The sequence below is a fragment of the Notechis scutatus genome, chromosome 1 (assembly GCF_049901735.1).
Source record: "Notechis scutatus isolate UNSWTSFEM ecotype Mainland chromosome 1, rNotScu1.2, whole genome shotgun sequence".
Classification (NCBI taxonomy): Eukaryota; Metazoa; Chordata; class Lepidosauria; order Squamata; family Elapidae; genus Notechis; species Notechis scutatus.
In genome coordinates, this window is record NC_142009.1 from 161,216,958 (window position 1) to 161,234,742 (window position 17,785).

At 37.7% G+C, this 17,785-nt stretch overlaps 2 protein-coding genes across 6 annotated transcripts in view; one reads left to right on the top strand and one right to left on the bottom strand.

The window, feature by feature from the left end:
• Positions 1-729: 729 nt before the first annotated feature.
• Positions 730-17,236, bottom strand: C1H21orf58 (chromosome 1 C21orf58 homolog). 5 transcript variants are annotated; one of them, XM_087949245.1, is made up of 10 exons: positions 16,347-16,403; positions 12,417-12,601; positions 11,626-11,680; positions 10,739-10,812; positions 10,052-10,243; positions 8,799-8,916; positions 8,122-8,258; positions 7,004-7,212; positions 6,546-6,613; positions 4,154-5,254 (listed from the first exon to the last, which is right to left on the bottom strand). In XM_087949245.1, the coding sequence occupies exons 2-9, from the start codon at positions 12,471-12,473 to the stop codon at positions 6,571-6,573; spliced, it is 885 nt and encodes a 294-aa protein (XP_087805371.1). In that variant the 5' UTR covers positions 12,474-12,601; positions 16,347-16,403; the 3' UTR covers positions 4,154-5,254; positions 6,546-6,570. The 5 variants fall into 5 exon arrangements, with proteins under 5 accessions (XP_087805372.1, XP_087805373.1, XP_087805371.1 ...); XM_087949244.1 differs by lacking the exon at positions 16,347-16,403 and adding an exon at positions 17,003-17,236 and having other exon boundaries at positions 4,231-5,254; XM_087949246.1 differs by lacking the exons at positions 6,546-6,613; positions 16,347-16,403 and adding an exon at positions 17,003-17,236 and having other exon boundaries at positions 730-5,254.
• Positions 17,237-17,249: 13 nt separating this feature from the next.
• The window catches only part of PCNT (pericentrin), an 84,633-nt gene continuing 84,097 nt past the window's right edge, over positions 17,250-17,785 (top strand). The window contains exon 1 of the mRNA XM_026679055.2: positions 17,250-17,521. Coding sequence (XP_026534840.2) covers positions 17,459-17,521 — 63 coding nt within the window. The 5' untranslated portion in view covers positions 17,250-17,458. The remainder of the gene's footprint in view (positions 17,522-17,785) is intronic.

Here is a 17,785-nt window from a genome sequence, read left to right on the forward strand (position 1 = left end):
GAAAATGGTCATAAGTCACTTTTTTCATTGCCGTTGTAACTTCGTATAGTCTCTAAACAAATGGTTTTAAGTTGAGGACTACCAGTAGAAAGAAAGGATGAGGAAAATCCTAGGTATGCTTCTCACTCAGCTCCTGTTGTGAATCCATTTTTTTTAATTATCAGAGCAGGCTGGAGTGTTTTCTTCTTCTTTCCAGTGTAGGTACTCTTAATCTGAATCTTTTGGGGGAAAAAAGTTCAAAAACGTCTTAGTAGTCAGCCAGACCATGGGACTACCTCATAAATTGTAGTATGCTATAATCTGGGTCAGTTTGTTTAACATGTGGTACAAAGCACAGTAAAAGCAATCTGTCAATTTTAATTTGGAAACCAATTGCACAATTGAGTACAATAGCTGACTCTGCAGCTTCATGTGTTTTAATGTCCAGCTCCTGAAAGTGATGTGTGCAGCAAGCCAAAATTACAAAATGTGTCCTGTCATTGTAATACAAGATCTCCCCCAACCCTTATCTACTTCCCTGAATCTCACAATGCCAGCACAATGGGGAAGGAGAGTTGTGTCAGGCGCATTCTTGATCTTTTAATCCCCCTCCCAAAATGGCCACACACTCAATGTTGAAAAGCTTAAGCAACAATGAGTCAAACACTTTGTTCTGCTTGTTCCTTTTGGGCTATGCATGTAAAATAAGGCAGTAATAGAAAAGAAATACTAAACTTCAAGTGTTTTTTTATCGGGAGTATGTTTTATTTATTTATTTATTTTATACTTCTGAGTACACAGTATTTTAATCTTACATGAGAACAATATAATAATTTATTGTATAAATTGGTGAAACAAGCATAGGAAAATGCATTTGTAGATACTTTTGAATGATTTGCTCTTTCCAATTACCCCATTAATTTAATGGTTGGAACTCCAATCCCAGGAAAAAACAAAATGTATCAGACTGAACAGATGCAAATAAAATAAAACATCAATGTACAATGCAATTCTGTAATTAAGTTTTTCTGTTTGAGATGTAATAATGGTAGAAAATTAGGTACTAGAATTTATTTGCTCAGCTACAAATTCTTGCTGTTTCTACTCTACCCTTGTGCAAGGGTAAAAATTAGTATTATAAAAATCCACAGTGCTACCACATCTTCTAAGCATCTTCCCACAAGCCCAATACCCAATCTTCTCAGTCTCTTTCCACTACTGTTTTTTTAATCTATTTATATCTTGCCTTTATTATTTTTACAAATACCTCAAAGTGGTGAACATATCTAACACACCTTCCTCCTCCTATTTTCTCCATAACAGCAACCTTATGAGGCGAGCTGGGCTGCCTTTCACGGATAAGAAAAGGGCTGAACTCATGGTCTGCTGCTTCTTACTACACCAAACTTTTGCCAATCTTCTAGGTGGTCCATAACCCCAGCTCCTTAGCTTTCCAGAGTCTTTAATTTCGAGATTTATAATAACTGTAAATATTGTGTATTTCGTTGAATTTTGCATAGAATGTCAGTGTAGGAAAAAAAATGGTACCTGTAAATTACACTGCATTTATACTCTCAGTCTCACCCTGTACACACCACTGCAGATAATTAAGGAGACTATATCAAATAATAAGGCACACAGCTGGGTATTAGATATCTCAATTCCCATTTCACATACACTTACAATACAAAATGGGGAATAGAAACAAAATAAAACAAAAAAATCAAGGTAAACCACACCAAACTTGATTGCAGGAAATACGACTTCAGCAACAGAGTGGTCAATGTCTGGAATACTCTACCTGATTCTGTGGTTTCTTCCCCAAACCCCAAAAACTTTAACCTTAGACTGCCTACTATTGACCTCACCTCTTTCCTAAGAGGTCTGTAGGGGGTGTGCATAAGCGCACCAACGTGCCTACCATCCCTGTCCTATTGTTTCTTTTTAATTTTTTTTATATGTATCCATTTCATGTATTCATAACTATGTTTATACTTATACCTATTATTTGCAAGCAATTGACAAATCACATAAATAAATAAATGAAACAAAAAGATTAACAGATCTGTCCTGTAAACATCCAGCCACAAATTCAGACTTGGACTTTCATGCAGGACTCTGCTGCCACCTAGTAGCCATATAAGATTTTGCAGTCACAATCTGAGAGTCCTAAAGGAAAGACATTTGGCCTGAGAGTATTGACTTTTCATTCAAGAACTTGACCTATCACTAACATGTGATCTTCTAAAACTTTAACATGGATTCTGTCAAATCACTCAAGAGACAATTATTGAAGAACTGCAAGCCTCACATACACAGTTGGGGATGCTCAGACATAGACATTACTCAGGAGCAAATTCATGCTCCAAAGCAGAACTCATAAGTGGAAACTTGAGAGCCATTCATGTAATCCTTGATTTACCACCATTCATTTAGTGACCATTCAAAGTTACAGAGGCACTGAAAAAAGTGACTTATGACCATTGTAACATTCCCATGGTCATGTGATCAAAATTTGGGTGCTTACTACCTGGCACGTATTTATGACAGTTGCATTGTTCTGGGATCATGTGATCACCACTTATAATCTTCCCAGCTGGCTTTCAACAAGCAGAATCAATGGGGGAAGCCAGATTCACTTAATGACCATGATTCACTTAAAAACTGCAATAATTTGTTTAACAACTGTGGCAAAATGATAATAAAATGGAGCAAATCTCACGTTAACAACTTCCTGGTTTGTTGCTGTTTTTGGTGGCACAGTTTCATAAACAAAAAACACAAGTTCATTCCATTTGGAGGGAAAAGAAAGATTCAGAAAGGATTGTTGATGTTTGAAGTTTAAACATTAAGAAACCCCGAGCTTCCCAAAGCCTGGACATGCCATCCTCATTTGTTTCCATGACACCCATGGTAACTCCTAGCTCAGGACTAGAGGATTGCCTGATGCTTATATCATTGTTGTAACTCTTCTCTATATACCCATTCTCTTGCTATATTTGATAACAAGTGGTCTGAATCATCAGAGAAACTTCTCCAATGTTGCATGCATAATAATACTGAAATGTAGATCTCTATAGAGGCAGAATAGCTTTGAGACTGATTGGAAGGACCTCTGTTCTGAAAATTGCTTCTATGCCAGAATATCGTAAGAAATAAAAATCTTATTCAGGGATTTGCATATGGAGAAAATTCAGTTAGAGGAGGATGGGTAACATTCAACCCTGCCCCAATTTGTCATGCTTCAGGTGATAGGACTGAAAGAGAATTCTAATGTTTACTTAAAGGTGTCATACAGCTGACATACAGCTATCAGTACAATCTGGACTCCCCTTTATTTAGATCAAGGGTCTTCAAACTTGGCAAGTTTAACTCTTGTGGACTTCAACTCCCAGAATTCCTGAGCTAACATGACTGGGGGAGGAATTCTGGGAGTTGAAGTCCACAAGTCTTAAAGCTGTCAAGTTTGAAGACCCCCTGATTTAGGTCCTGGATCATGCACAGAGCTGTAATTGCATTCAAGGAAGGATAGGTTCAGTTCCCTTTCAGATCTCTTGATTAACATGAGGAGGTTGGAGAGCTCTCCGCTGACACAGGAAAAGGGATTTTGCTGAATGTAAAATCTAGAATTGTCATTACTAAGAAAAGAACGAGGATTTTTTCAGTCTCTGAAAGAACTGGATCTGCTGCTGAAGTAAATTCATTGGCTGACAGCATTAACTTTTCCCCAGAATTCCAGGGTTTAAAACAGTTCATTTAGTGACTGGATGGCTTCAGGATGGTTAGACTCTACATAGAGCAGGGCTGTAAAACTCCCGGCCTGTGGGCCGGATGCATCACACACTGACCACGCCCAAGCCCGGCTTAATGAAGGGGAAAAAAGTCCCGATACATCATGTGATGCACAGGTGGTATTCAGCAGATTCCGACCAGTTCTGGAGAACCAGTAGCGGAAATTTTGAGTAGTTCAGAGAACTGGCAAATACCACCTCTGACTGGCCCCACCCCCATCTATTCTCTGCCTCCCGAGTCCCAGTTGATCGGCTGGGTCTTCTTTGGTTGCCCTGCACAGGAGAACAGAGCTGGAAAGCAGGTTAGTGGGATGGGGAGGGAATGGGGATTTTGCAGTATCCTTCCCCTGCCACGCCCACCAAGCCACGCCCACAGAACCAGTAGTAACATTTTTTTAATCCCACCACTGGTGTGACGCCACCGTGACAACATGAATTTGATACCCTAGAATCTCTATCTCTGTATCTATTTAGCAAGACTTTTTTTTTATTACATGTAAGCAAATAAAGAATTAGAATCAATTGGATTCCATTCTATTTTCTTTGGGCTTGGGCCTGACACTAAACAACAACATTGTTTTCAGATAGCAAAGGAGATTCCAAGCCACTCCTGGTGAGAAGCCCTAGAAGTTTTAAACTTTGAACATTCTGCACATATAACCCAGAATTATTTAACATGCACAAAAGAAAAGGTTCTCTATTATTTTGCAATAGAATAAGTATTTTATGAACAGCCCGCACAATAGTTTTGATTTCTGGGACACCCCTTTCTCTCTCTCTCTCTCTTTTTTGCATATGATGACACTCGTGCTAGCTAAACCACAACTATTTTCTTCCTATTCTATCTCATAGAGTTTGTTTTGCTGCTCATGATTCCAAGCCTTATGCCCTAGTCAATGCACTGTTGCAACAGTGATCAAACACTATTTCCATTCTTACAGAAGATTTGTGCCACTGTGCTCCATGCTATCCCTTGTTTTCCTTTTTGTTGGATAATTAGAGCAGTGATTTTCCATCAACTCCTAGTTGAAGCACTCCTGTAGACAGCCTTGCAGTGAAAGGTTCTTGGGTGACATCCTATTTTAAATGTTGTTAGGTTGATTGAACAATGCACAAAGAAGGTGTCTCCATCACTTCCTAATTATTATCATAAGACTGCTGCTATGTAACTCATAACTAGCATGAGCTTCCAGTATGGCCATGGATGCTGGCACTTTTCCTTATTTTCCCATGGCATTCTTCCTCCTCTTTCATGTCTGGTGACAGGAATGAACAGGATACAGTTCACATTATTTATCACGTAGCATAGCTAAAATAGAATTGATGCATAAGACTGTCGTATCAGGTGGAAATTTTATCCTTACTGCAAACCCTATGTTCTCAGCAAATGTGCATAATTTCTGTCTGTCTGCAGCGAAGTAAAGTGTCAGATGAAAGAGCTCCAGTGCTTTTAATTAAGTACTCATTGCCCCTTTGCAAGCCACCTGTAAGAGAAATCAGTTAGTATGTATACAATATTTAAGCAAGGTAATAGTGTACTTCTACAGTGATGGAGAGATACAAAAAAAAAAAAAAGAAACTAAAAAACTAATTTGAAAAGAGAGTTTATATATACTACCAAACAACGCTCTCTTTCCTTCTCTCTAGCTTCAAAATCTTGCGTCTCAGATGTTCCATGGATAAAATCTTTATAGTGTCAAGAAGTTAATTAATAATTGAAATCAATTGCATAATGTGTCTTTCCATTATGTTTTGCTATTTACTATGTCTGCATCATAGGCTTTCTATAAACCACATTTTTCTATTACTGTATAAAAATATAAAATAAATAATTATATAAAGGCAGACTACTGATCTAATTTTAAAGTTAAAAATCATAGGAATAGCCAGATGTAGAATGATAAACTGATAAGCTATTCATCATCATCCTAATTCTGGCAGAAAATAAAATATATATCCAGAATTTTTTAAAAAATATAATTTTAGGTACTGACAGGGCCATTCCAGATAAAATAAATTTTTCTCAGATTCTTTTGGAGCCAATATTTTATCTGAAATCATTCAGAAAACACATAATAGACCCTCCAATCCATTTGCTACATGCTATTTTCATTCACATTCTGAACTCAGCAAATATTGCTATGCAGCCATGGTACCTAACACTCAAATGGGCTCTAGCATAAATTCCGTAGTAGAACATGTGGGAACTTACAGCTTTGCCTTTATAAGCTTCCATTATCTAATATGCTGATTAACTCTCTCTAACAGGAGTTCTCTATACCAGCCGCTCCAGGAGAATCTTACTACAAAATGATCACCTGAACAAATAGAAGTTTCATGCAAGAAGATGTAACCAGAACTCCCATGGTATACAGTAATTAGAAAAAGATGCTTGTTTACTTTCCTCCTCAATAGGTAATACAGATTTGAAAATGTCCAAATTCAACCTTCCAGGGGTGTTGGGCTATAATTCCCACCAAGTCTAGTCAACGTGTTTCTACTCCTATAAATCTAGAGGGGACTTTCCAAGATCCAGGATTGTTCATCTTTATCCTGCCCTCACTTTATGAAAGCAGAAAAGCTCAACAAGGTTATGAGAGAAGCCTGATAGGGCAAGCTGAGTAACATCACTGTTATGTGGCAATTTACTGTGAGTTGTGCCTAGTGGGACAATTTAAAAAATCTCAAATCTATTGAGTTAGCAGGCAGAAAAGGCCTAATCTGGCATGCTGACGTAGCCCTGATATAAATAAAGGAAGTCTACACTCAAATTACCTTTTCTAGATTGTTGCTATGGAATCTACAAACCCAAGGGTAATCCAAGGAGTCTGTGAGGTGGCACACTTTGGGAAGAAAAATGTGTAATTAGAAATATATATTTACACAATGATCTAACTTTATGTGATTATTTTCCTTTTTAGGGCACCTTTGAGCATTTGAAAGTAATCTATATATGACTTGCTAGGGTAACTTTTCGAAGGCTACAAAGGCCTAACATCTGCTTAGAAAACTGAAATGAGATTGATACAATGGAATATAACAAAACTTGCTATTCCTAAAAAGATTACTTTTGATATTTCACAACAACTTATTGTTGTTTCTCTGATATTCTTTATGGCTAATACATAAAGAAATATACCTGAACTGGAATACTGTAAAAAGGAAACAAACAGAACAAATGTCTTAGAAAACTTTGAAACCAGTTTTCCTATTGTAGCAAACTCTTGACTTACGTGTGTGATGCATTAACTGGAATGGGCAGATTATGAACTTCAGATGGGAAACCTTCCAGTTGTGGGCTTGGGCCAGGTTGCAGAACTAATGGCCACATGGGGAAGCCACTTTGAGAAGGAATAACTGGTGCTCCTAAAGATGTATAGTGATGATGATGCACAGCTGATGGTCGTGATTTCTCCACTCTTACTGGAATAGGACCTGTAAGCTGCAGATATTTTTTTAAAAATCAGGATAATATATTAAATACATCAAGTCAAATGATGCCACGATTTCAATACTGATTTGAAGCTTATGGTTTAAAATTCATTTTTTCTCCTTTGTTTCAGGCTCACAAAATACATTAATAAATCAGTGACAAACTCACTTCCCACCATTACAAACTCCACTGAGGGAGGACCAACCTTTCATGTTGCAAGACGCACAAAACATTTCATTCTATAAGGCTTTCCCTTGTTTTGATTGGAAATGCTAACATACTTTTGAAGTTTGCCAAAACTATACTCTTGCATGCAGTTCAAAGAAGTAATTTCAGTACTGAAATCTTTAAATATTGTAAAGCTTAGGTTTCAAATGGGAAAAGAATAGGTGAAAAAAGGGGATTGCCTATAGAAGTCCCCTCCCCACAGCAGAGGGAATGGAGTGTGGAAGGGATTATAAGAAGTAAGCAAGCACACAATGGGGAATACAGCAGGCTGTTTTATGTTGTACCCTTGTGATCCCTGGTGCCAGTGCGTTCCTTTTGATGTATATTTCCCATAACGGTTCTTCTTACTTACTCACATGTCATCCTTTCCTCTCCAATGATTGTAACTAGAAACATTCCCTTTTTGCTAATTATCCCAGTGTCAGGCTGAGCATTGCAGAGTTGGGGGAGTGGGGAAAAGGAAAGCGCAGTCCCGTTTGTGTGATTTGCTAGTTAGCCACTCTGCTTAATGACAGAGTTGCCAGGCCTAATTGTAGTCCCTAAATAAGAACTATCTGTACACTATAATCCAGCCTTTTAAGAATCTCAATTTGAATGACACTAACCATTCAAATGATTAGCATGCATAAATGTACAGATATGACTCAGACTAAGTAGTTATTACTGGAAGCCCTTTAAAAATATAGCTACCTGTTGTCCATGTTGCACCATAGGGACTCCGTACCCACCAGCTGGCGAATATGTTGGTGGTAAAGATTTCAGCATCATGTTCTGCATAATGATTTGGTGCATCTGTGCATTTTGCATAAGCATCATTTCTACCATATCTATAAAGACAATTTAAGACCACCCTATGATTATAACGGAGAACATAATGTATCAGTAATCCAAAGGGTGAAATTCAGCCATTCGAACAACATAATCTCTCAGATCAATGTCTTTTTTTTAAAAAAAATAAGCAGCCTAGTATTAGCTGAGCTGCAAAATTTATATTTTAAAAGTATGAATAATCATAAATGTTAAGAATTTGAATATGTTACACAGTGGACATACTACAGATGTACATAGAGTTCTTCAACAAAGAAGGAAATAATTAGTTTAACAATTCCTTTATTTTCAAAGTCTGCTCAGACAGAATCTAAGTCTAGGAATTTTTAAACAGATATAAAAATGATTCAAAGACTCTGAAGTTTGCTAAGGAAAAGACATTACAATCTTTCAATTGAATGGGGAAAAAAACAAAGCAGGTTCTTAGCTACTTGCCTACATTATAGCAGAGTAATATATGTTGAAGTTAGTTCTACTATATTAAATGAGAGTTAGTCCTACATAGTGTACACATTGTTATAGTTTTTGAACACAAATACCTTCTTTAATGCTCCCAGATCTGGGTACTGAAAAGGACTGTGGAGATGGAATCTGTGTAATGAATGGTGGCTGATATGAAGGTATTTGTTGAATTATAGTTGCTGGTTGCTGTGGTAACTTGCAAAAGGTAAAAAAAAGAATAGTTAAAGAGTAAACTGTTGCTCCATTCTTATACATGTAGTTGAGTGAAGTTAATGGACAACATATTAAATAATTAAAATGTTATACTTACATAGAATTCACTGAGCAAACAAACAGTGAAAGCTAGGAAGAGCTTAATGGAGAGAAGAGAGGCTAGCAAAGTTGTATGTTCTGAAGAATTGCATGCTGATTCACAAATATTGAAAAGATCATCATAGATCATCATTGCAAAGAAGTGGGGAATGACCAGGACAAAAAATAAAATTACTGTAGATTTAATTTAACAATAGAGGAAGAAATACAACACAAGCATTTTAAATATAATATTTATGTTTTATTTCTTTCTCTATTCTTTTAATATGTTAATAGCTGCCCAGAATTGCATTTGTAGCAGCCGTATAAATTGATTTGATTATATGTAACATGACATGACATGACATGACATGACATATCATAGCATAGCGTAACGTAATGCAACGTAACGTAACATAACTATATAAATGCTTATGAGTACTACTTTCCATGTGTTTAATAATTCTTCTATTAGAAATTACAGTTGGTCATGACTGGTACAATTCTAAGAGTTGTATCTAGGGTTTTGGGATCTCAGATTATGGTACTCAAATTGAACGTAAAGTTTATTTAAATCTTCAATATTAAATTTATCATATCAGTGCTGAAGTGCTTTAATGTACACACTGTTGGACCATTCACCAATTAATATGTGGTGTCATCTTCAGGGTAATTTGTTAAGGAATTGAAATTAGACTGCCTGCCACCAAATTTTGTTCATCAAGAATTGCCATCTGACCAGGGCACAACAAAGTAACTCGGCCTGCTTGATATGCAGAAACCTGCATAGCCTAATAAGCAGAAATTAGATAGTGAATATAATACAGTTCTCATTAATATCTGCAATCAAGTTGCTAGTTATAAAATGTGGAACAAATTCAATAATGCCCCAAAAGATCTTATGAAATCATGATGTACTGATGAAATGATGTTCCAGACTTGCCATATAATGAATTTATGCTGCCCACAGTTGGTTTTGTTTGTATCAGTTTGATGGGTTTTTTTTGTTCCTCCTTGAAATAAAGCAGGAAACACTTACTGTTTGTTGGATAATTCTTGGTTGTTGAGGTAGAGGGGGAGGGGGAGGAGGAGGAAGAGGAAGAGGAGGAGGAGGAGGAGGAGAAGGAGAAGGAGGAGGAGGAATTTGGTAGATATGATGTGGCTTCAAGGGCTTTTTATGAATTCTTGGTAAACTTGGTGGTACTGAAAGCTCTTCCAAAAGATTTTGTTCCTATAATACAAAGTATAGTTTTTCTAAACTCATACATTTGCTTAAATAAAACCAACCTGTAGCAAGGCAGAAACTGAAGACATTTCTAATATATAGTCTTTTCTGGCTAAAGACATTAGCAAAAAAAAAATAGAACATTAAACTTTTCATTAATAGTATTCAACATATTGGAGGGAAATAGATATTATACTGCATAACTCCACCTTCCAATGTTATTAAACTTTACTATTTAATAAGAGATTTTCCTTTTCAAAAAGAAAAAGAATCATGATGCAACAATAGGTTTCCTTGCCTCTCCTCCCAAATTTACCTACTCAAAATTACTTTGCTTTTCCCTAGAATTTTTACTTTTCTTAAATTCCCACTACATCTTATCTAAACTGATAATATTATCCAGCAAAGAATTAAAATATATTAACATAGTAAGAAGTGAGCAGAAGAAAGTATACTTTATTCCATTTTTAAAGAAAATGACAAAAATTAGGGATATCATACTCTGAGCTGCTGTAAAAGATCTTTCTTTCTTCTCAGTGCACTTTGTAAGGCATAGCCATAATTGTCATAATTCCCTGCAAAAAATATGGGTGACATTAATATGTCATTTAAAAAGATCCCAGATCCAAAGAGATTTTTTTTTCTTTTTTATTTGATATCACATCTATAAAATGTCTTCAGGATAGATTTGTTATGATTATATGATTTGTTATAAAATAAATTAAGTAAATTATAGTTATCTCGCAAAGTATGAATGAATAAAATCATAGTCAAATGATTGTTTAATAGTGATACTAGGGTATATAATTTCTGATTGATAATATGAGTTATTATGTAATGTAACTGTAATTGAGACTACGAAATGAATGCACAAAAACTGGTAAACCAACCGACACACTGCTTGTATATTTATGAAAGAAAGCTGGATGGTATGTTTTGTTTGTCTTTAAAAACTAATAAAATTGTTTTCAAAAAAAAAAAAAAAAAAGATCCCAGATCTGATGGAGTCTAAGCAGCTAATAATAAATTATAAACACATTAAACAGATAATGAAAAGTAATAAAAACAATATACAGTATATCAACATACTTAGAAAGAGATAAGTTGTGCCATATGGAGATCTCAGTTTAATGGCACAGGACAGCTCTGCAAGTAGATATACATAGACCTGCAATCCTAGATTAATGCTTTTGTTAACACTGATAATTTTAACTTTCTTCCTCCATATGTGTAGCAATTAATTAAGTAACCTGATCAATAAAACTTTGTGATAAAATATTTTTAGGCAGATATTAAATCCAGATGGGATTAATTCTGCACAGTTCTTTATTGTAATCCATGACTTGACAGCATACATAATTCCAGTACAAATATGGTTTATTGCTTACTTGTAGAGAAGGGTGATTCAGAGTCATCCAAGTTTTCACGTTCATTTTCTAATTTCTGCAGAACAATATACACATACACAGAATTACAGAGTTGGAAGGAACCTAATAGAAGGATTCTTTTTTAAAAAAAAAAAAAACCCTGTAACTTCCCACATTAATTTTAAGACATTAAGTTTTTATAATAAAAAACGTTGATTCTTAAGAAAAGGAATCTGTGGGGAACAATCAAACTTTAGACAAATCTTGAATTATGTAAAACTCGATTTGTTATTGTTCAGTATTAGAACAAACATCCCTCTTGGACTTGATAGCACCAATGTCCTCTGATATCCATTTTGTTTCTTGCTTTATATCTTAACCCTAGCCAGCAATCAGTGTAAATTGTCCTTAGCTACACCAGTGTAAAAGCAGGGTTTCCTCCACTATTCTAACACATTTCTTGGGCAACTTTCAAATATCTGTGTACTTTTGTCAGTTGGTGCCTCCAAAGCAGTTTATGGAACTCAGGCAACACAAGTAGGATATGACTTGGCAATAGGACAGTAAAGTTTATGACAGGAAGACTTTCTGATAGGCAGATAGGACTTCAAGACAAATTGGGGAAAGGCCCAAATTATCAGGAATACTTGACTAAAGCTACATCTGTATGCATACATAGCATTCTTGACACGTTCAGTATGACACAACTAACAGTAATGCAAAAATCTCAATTTTAATTGATAGATTTTTCCCCCCCTGTCCTATTACTGGGTAGTTAATGCTTGGATATCTTTGTAGACAAATCAGCTTACCTTTTCAAGGAGTTTGAGCTTCAGGTGGGCCATATGATCAGCCACATTAGATTCCATCACTGGGGAAAAATTCCAAGGTAAGATGTGGCTGGTAAGCTACATTATTTTGAACATGGGTTAACTTTCTCTCTCTCCAGCTTCGTTATGAGTTTCCATGTATTTTTTTTCTCAGTAAGAGCTGCAGGCTGTGGTCACAAGGAAAACAGAAACTTCTTAAACTGCTTCATGTCTTTTGAAATGTACACTCAACATGGTTGCTAAGATATTGTTTCACCAGAACAATAACAATATTTTCTTTAGGGCTGCTGATTCTTCCAGTGCAAGTTCAATGTGCCCAACCCTGTGTGTTGCTAACACCCTCTTCTGAATAACTCTGTTAAGCCTACAGAACGAGTTAGCGTCGCATCTGTTGGTCATAATTTAAACAATATGTATTTCCAGGGATTAGTACTCACCTAGCTCATACAATATTTGGTCATCAGAGAAAGACAGAAACAAAATGGGTGAGGCTATCCATTGTGATTCTATAAATTGAAGTTTCAACCAGGAGTTTCCCAAACTAGAGTTAAAAATAATTCCTGAAATTTCATACTACGACCAATATTTGACAATATAAAGCACCAATTTATGTTCATTAAAATCATGGTTTCAGAAATCAAAGAAAAATAGAATGAAGATTGCATAGTTATGTTGAAGATTAATCTTAAGTAGATTTGATCAATAACAAGCAATAATATATAGCTGTATATCAAGACCACTGACTTAGGTCTCCTAATTTGTTTCAGTGTCTGGCCAATCACAGATAAAATATAAAGAAATCCCAAGCAACAAAATGTACCAATTAATAATTAAAAGATTGCTGCTTCAAAAAATACTATCTCATATGGCCTAAAGTAATTGTTTTAAGCCCAGGACAGCTAATTATAAATTATTGCAAAGATAGTCAGCACAGAATATGTGAAAAATACTTTCCTACATTATTAATTAGAAGTATAGTCAGTGTATTCACATTTGAGATTGTATGTATCCGCTACATTTGTGTGTGTGTGTGTGTGTGTGTGTGTGTGTGTGTCTATGTGTGTGTGTGTGTGTAGAGTTTAGAATCAGCGTTGACTGTTAGTGACTGCTTTGGACAACCACTGCAGTTTTCTTACTAAGCTGTTTTCAGATGTGATTTGCCATTGTTTTCTTCCTAAGGCTATGAGGGAATGACTAGCCCAAGGTCACTCAGCTGGCTTTGTGCCTAGGGTGGTATGAAAGCTAACAGTCTACCAGTTTCTAGCTTAATTCCTTGGACAGGCAGGAATAAAAAACGACTTGAAAGATCTACACTACTATGTTCGCAATATTTCACCAGCAACATTTAAAAATGTATCTGGACTGAGTTCACAAATATTTAATAACACTTCTCAGTCAGAAATGATGCTATTCCATTTTTTTCACATTTGTACACTTTTCTTAGGTAATGGATCTTTGTATACAAGTTATAATATAGTTTTTCAGATAGTGGAGTTTCAGCAACAGGACTTGAATTTCATTCAATGACCCTGGAAAATTTGTGGGATTAGTTATTAGGTTAGTTATCTTAGTCCTCAGGCTTCAAAGGTGTCTTTTTCAAACGCCTTTTTCTAAAGGAGATGTGTTACGTCCTGAAGTTAGTTGATTAACCCTTCCTGTTAAATATGTGAAGATATAAAATTATGAGAAGATATATGGGTGAACTGAAAGTTAGTTTATTTCATTTATTTGTCAAAAGCTTATAACAGAAACAAGAATAAACATAAGTTTAAATACAAAAAATAGGAAATAATAATTGGGGACAATAGGACAGGGACGGTAGGCACGATTGTTCATCAATATAGGTAGTCCTCGATTTATAATAGTTCATTTAGTGACCATTCAAAGTTACAACAGCGCTGAAAAAGTGACTCACATGTATGATGGTTGCAGTGTCCTGGAGTCATGTGATCCGGTTTTGCAACCTTCTGACAAGCAAAGTCAATGGGGAAGTCAGATTCACTTAACAACCAAGTTACTAATTTAAGAACTGCAGTGATTCACTTAACAAATGTGACAAGAAAAGTTGTAAAATGGAGCAAACTCACTTAACAAATTTCTCACTTAACAACATAAATTTTGGGCTCAATTGTGGACGTAACTTGAGGACTACCTGTACAATGAAACAGTCTTTAAAACATATTGGTGGACTGATTTGTAGAAATCATGGTTGCCAGTGAAACATTCTGAATTCTAGTCTTGCTCTAGGCACAAAACTCAGCCCAGGAAGGAGGAAACAGCAAACCAGTTCTGCAGATCTTGCCAAGAAAACCACAAGGACTTGTCCAAAGGGTGGGCAGGAGGAATACAAATAGTACAAACTATTTCAAGTGGTACAGAAGCAGAATGCAGCTTCAGTGCTGTAAACAAAGAAGCTCACTCTTGACATGTAGTATATCCAATCTCACATTTGTAGGAAAAATCTATCAAACACTTCAACACCAAAATAGTAAATGTGCAATTAATACAGTCGGTTCCAGGTCTTTTCAGGGAAGAAATATACAAGCCATCAAGGAAACCGCAACTACCTTTGAAGCTATTCCACTCTATATTTCTTATCATTTTTTGCTGATTAGTGCTTGAGAAATGTCTGCTTTTAAGATGAATTTTCTTAATTTAATATAGGAGGAAAAGAGCTTGATTGGTAAACATCAAAGAGTTAAAATCTACATCGCTGCCTTTTCCTCTTCCTATTGCCGGCGGCTCTTGAATATGGAGGAAATCCATGCTTTTGCTTTGCTGTACTGTGTTAATGGAGCTTTGAGAACGAAGGCGGGGAGTGAAATTTAAAACTAAAACAGAAACTGCACAAAGTGTTCTCTTGAATCAAATTACGGCCATGAGTTTTCTTTGGGGGGGGGGGGGCGTCCGTGTACGCAATAGAGAAAAATGAAGAGTTAGAACTCAATTCTTGGACAGGAAAATTATTAACATTATATAATACATTGGAGGAGGGTGAAATAGGTCCATTGTAAACTAGGAAGCCTTACTGCTGATAGCAAAAAAAAGGGACCTCAATGCTACTCTTTCCAACTCTGGGTCTTATTTTTTGTGAAACCACCTTTTTAAAAAGCCATGCCAGTTTTAATAATGCATTTGTTAACACCACTAGCTTTGCTTTACTCCCCTTTCTCCTCCCTCTCATAATGGTGGTGTATGTAAAGTATATGTAATTTGTTAAACCTGTATGCTCGAATCATAATGAGGGTGTGCGTATACCCAATATATACACATACTGCATTGTAGAAAGTTAGCACTCACCCCTCTCCTAGAAGAATGAAATATTTTAGGAAATATTAAAAAGGCAGAGTATTATATTTCCCTGGTTGAGAAAGGAGAAATACATTTTTAAAGACAAAGCAGCTCCCTGCCCTCCCCGCTTCAGCTCCAGGGTGATGGGATTAAGACATGTCCCTCAGGACAAGATAGGATTAGCCCTCTAACCATCTAGCAGCAGGGCTCACTGCATTGCAAAATCACCTGGGGACATTATATCAGGCCACAGTTCACCCAGACTTATCTCAAACTCCTAGGATTTGCACATGACCCCTGCAGCAGCCAATAGGATACCTGCCCTTGCCACAGGAACAGGAAGCTCAAAGGCAAGACCCAGGAGCAGGTATAAATATATATATCTCTCTCCTCCATGTGGTCAGCTACTCAGGACTTCAAACCCATCTGGTCCTGTTCACCATTAAACCGTCCTTCCAAACAATCTCCATGTTTCCAGGGACTTTTTCTCCCCACTAGGAATTGAACCAGTGGTGCGTTTCAAATATTTTTACCACCGGTTTGGTGGGAGTGGCTCGGTGGGCGTGCTTTACGCACGTGTGTACCAAATGCGCACTTTTGTGCAGAGGCTTTCTGACTCACCTCCTTCAAGCCTGCACTCTTCCTGTCGCTGCGGCAATTGCTTGCCACGCAAAGCAGCTGCGCTTCAAAAGCAGGACATAAAGGTTAGTATGGGAGCCCGGGCAGGCCCAACAGCAGAACCAGTTCGGCACTACCAGTTTGGCAGAACTGGGCCAAACCGGTTAATATCACCACTGAATGGAACCCAGATGGACGTTTCTTCCAACAGTATCTTATTTCTTCTTCACTAGTGTACTAGATTGGACTGCGAATGAGAAAAGTTATGGGACAGTGAAAATTACTGTTTATGTTTTCTTCCACAAAAGTAATAAGCCGTCCAAAAATACTCTGCCATTTCATTTTCTTTGCCCACCCAATCACACACAACCTAGGATGGCTTACAAACGTGAAAAATAATATACACATAAAACTACTATAGCAATGGCTGTGCCAGGGACGGCAGAAAAAGGCTAGTATGAATTCGTACAGCATTTAGTACATAACTTTCTTTCAGAGGCCGTTCTGACTCCATCTTTTGTACACAATACTGAAGCTCCTAGACAGGCTGCAGTTTGAAATAGCAGTAGCAATAGCACTTAGACTTATATACCGCTTTACAGCCCTCTCTAAGCGGTTTAGAGTCAGCCCCCAACACTCTGGGTCCTCATTTTACCCACCTCGGAAGGATGGAAGGCTCAGTCAACCTTGAGCCTGGTGGGATTTGAACTGCCAAATTGTAGGCAGCTGGCTGCAGAGGTAGCTTGCAGCACTGCACTCTAACCATTGCGCCACAGAGATGCTGACAATCGAAACCAAAAGAAAGCTTTGTTTCCCCAAGGACCCCAAAAGAGGTTCGGAGTTCTTAGGGTGTCACACCCCTCCCCTTTCCGGCGATTACACATTCCGGAAGCTCCGCCGCGAGCTGAGTTCGGAGCGTCGGGCCCTGCTACTGGCTCCCTATTGGTTCGCGGCGCTCCAATACTTGGCGCCGAGGCTGTTTGGCTTGGGCTTTGCCAAGGGCACCTGGGTGGGAGGGGCTATGGATGACGCTGAGGAAGCCCATTGGTTGAAAGTTAGAGGCCTCCGCGGGTTTCGCGACCGTTGCTGGCCGAGAGTGAATTCGTCCGTTGGGCATGGAAGGGGAGGATGAGGCAGGAGTTCGTGAGGCTGCTGGCAGCCCCCGCGCTCCTCCAGAGGTGCGTTGATTTGGGCGGGGGCGGGGAGTGGTCGCAGAGGCAGACGCTTATTTTCCGAGCTGCCTGATGGAAGAGGCGAATGCTCCATCCGGAGAGTCCGGGGGTCTGTTGTGTGCCGGGTGGGGAAGGGTCCTTCTCGCCGACTCAGGTGTGAGATGCGCGTGTTTGCACGGCGCATGGCTCTCCCTGCCCCCCCACCCCGCCTTTAGGGGGGGGTTTGCCTCAATGCAGTAGCAATTCCCGCCTTCTTAGGAGGTCCTGTTT

Bases quoted from the DNA above. Each gene is read 5' to 3' on its own strand.
- C1H21orf58 (XM_087949245.1), bottom strand. From the start codon at position 12,473: ATGGAATCTAATGTGGCTGATCATATGGCCCACCTGAAGCTCAAACTC. The intron at 11,681-12,416 runs GTAAGCTGATTT...ATTGTTCTGCAG, and splicing joins AGCTCAAACTCCTTGAAAAG to AAATTAGAAAATGAACGTGA. The intron at 7,213-8,121 runs GTAGCTATATTT...AAATATCTGCAG, and splicing joins TGGTGCAACATGGACAACAG to CTTACAGGTCCTATTCCAGT.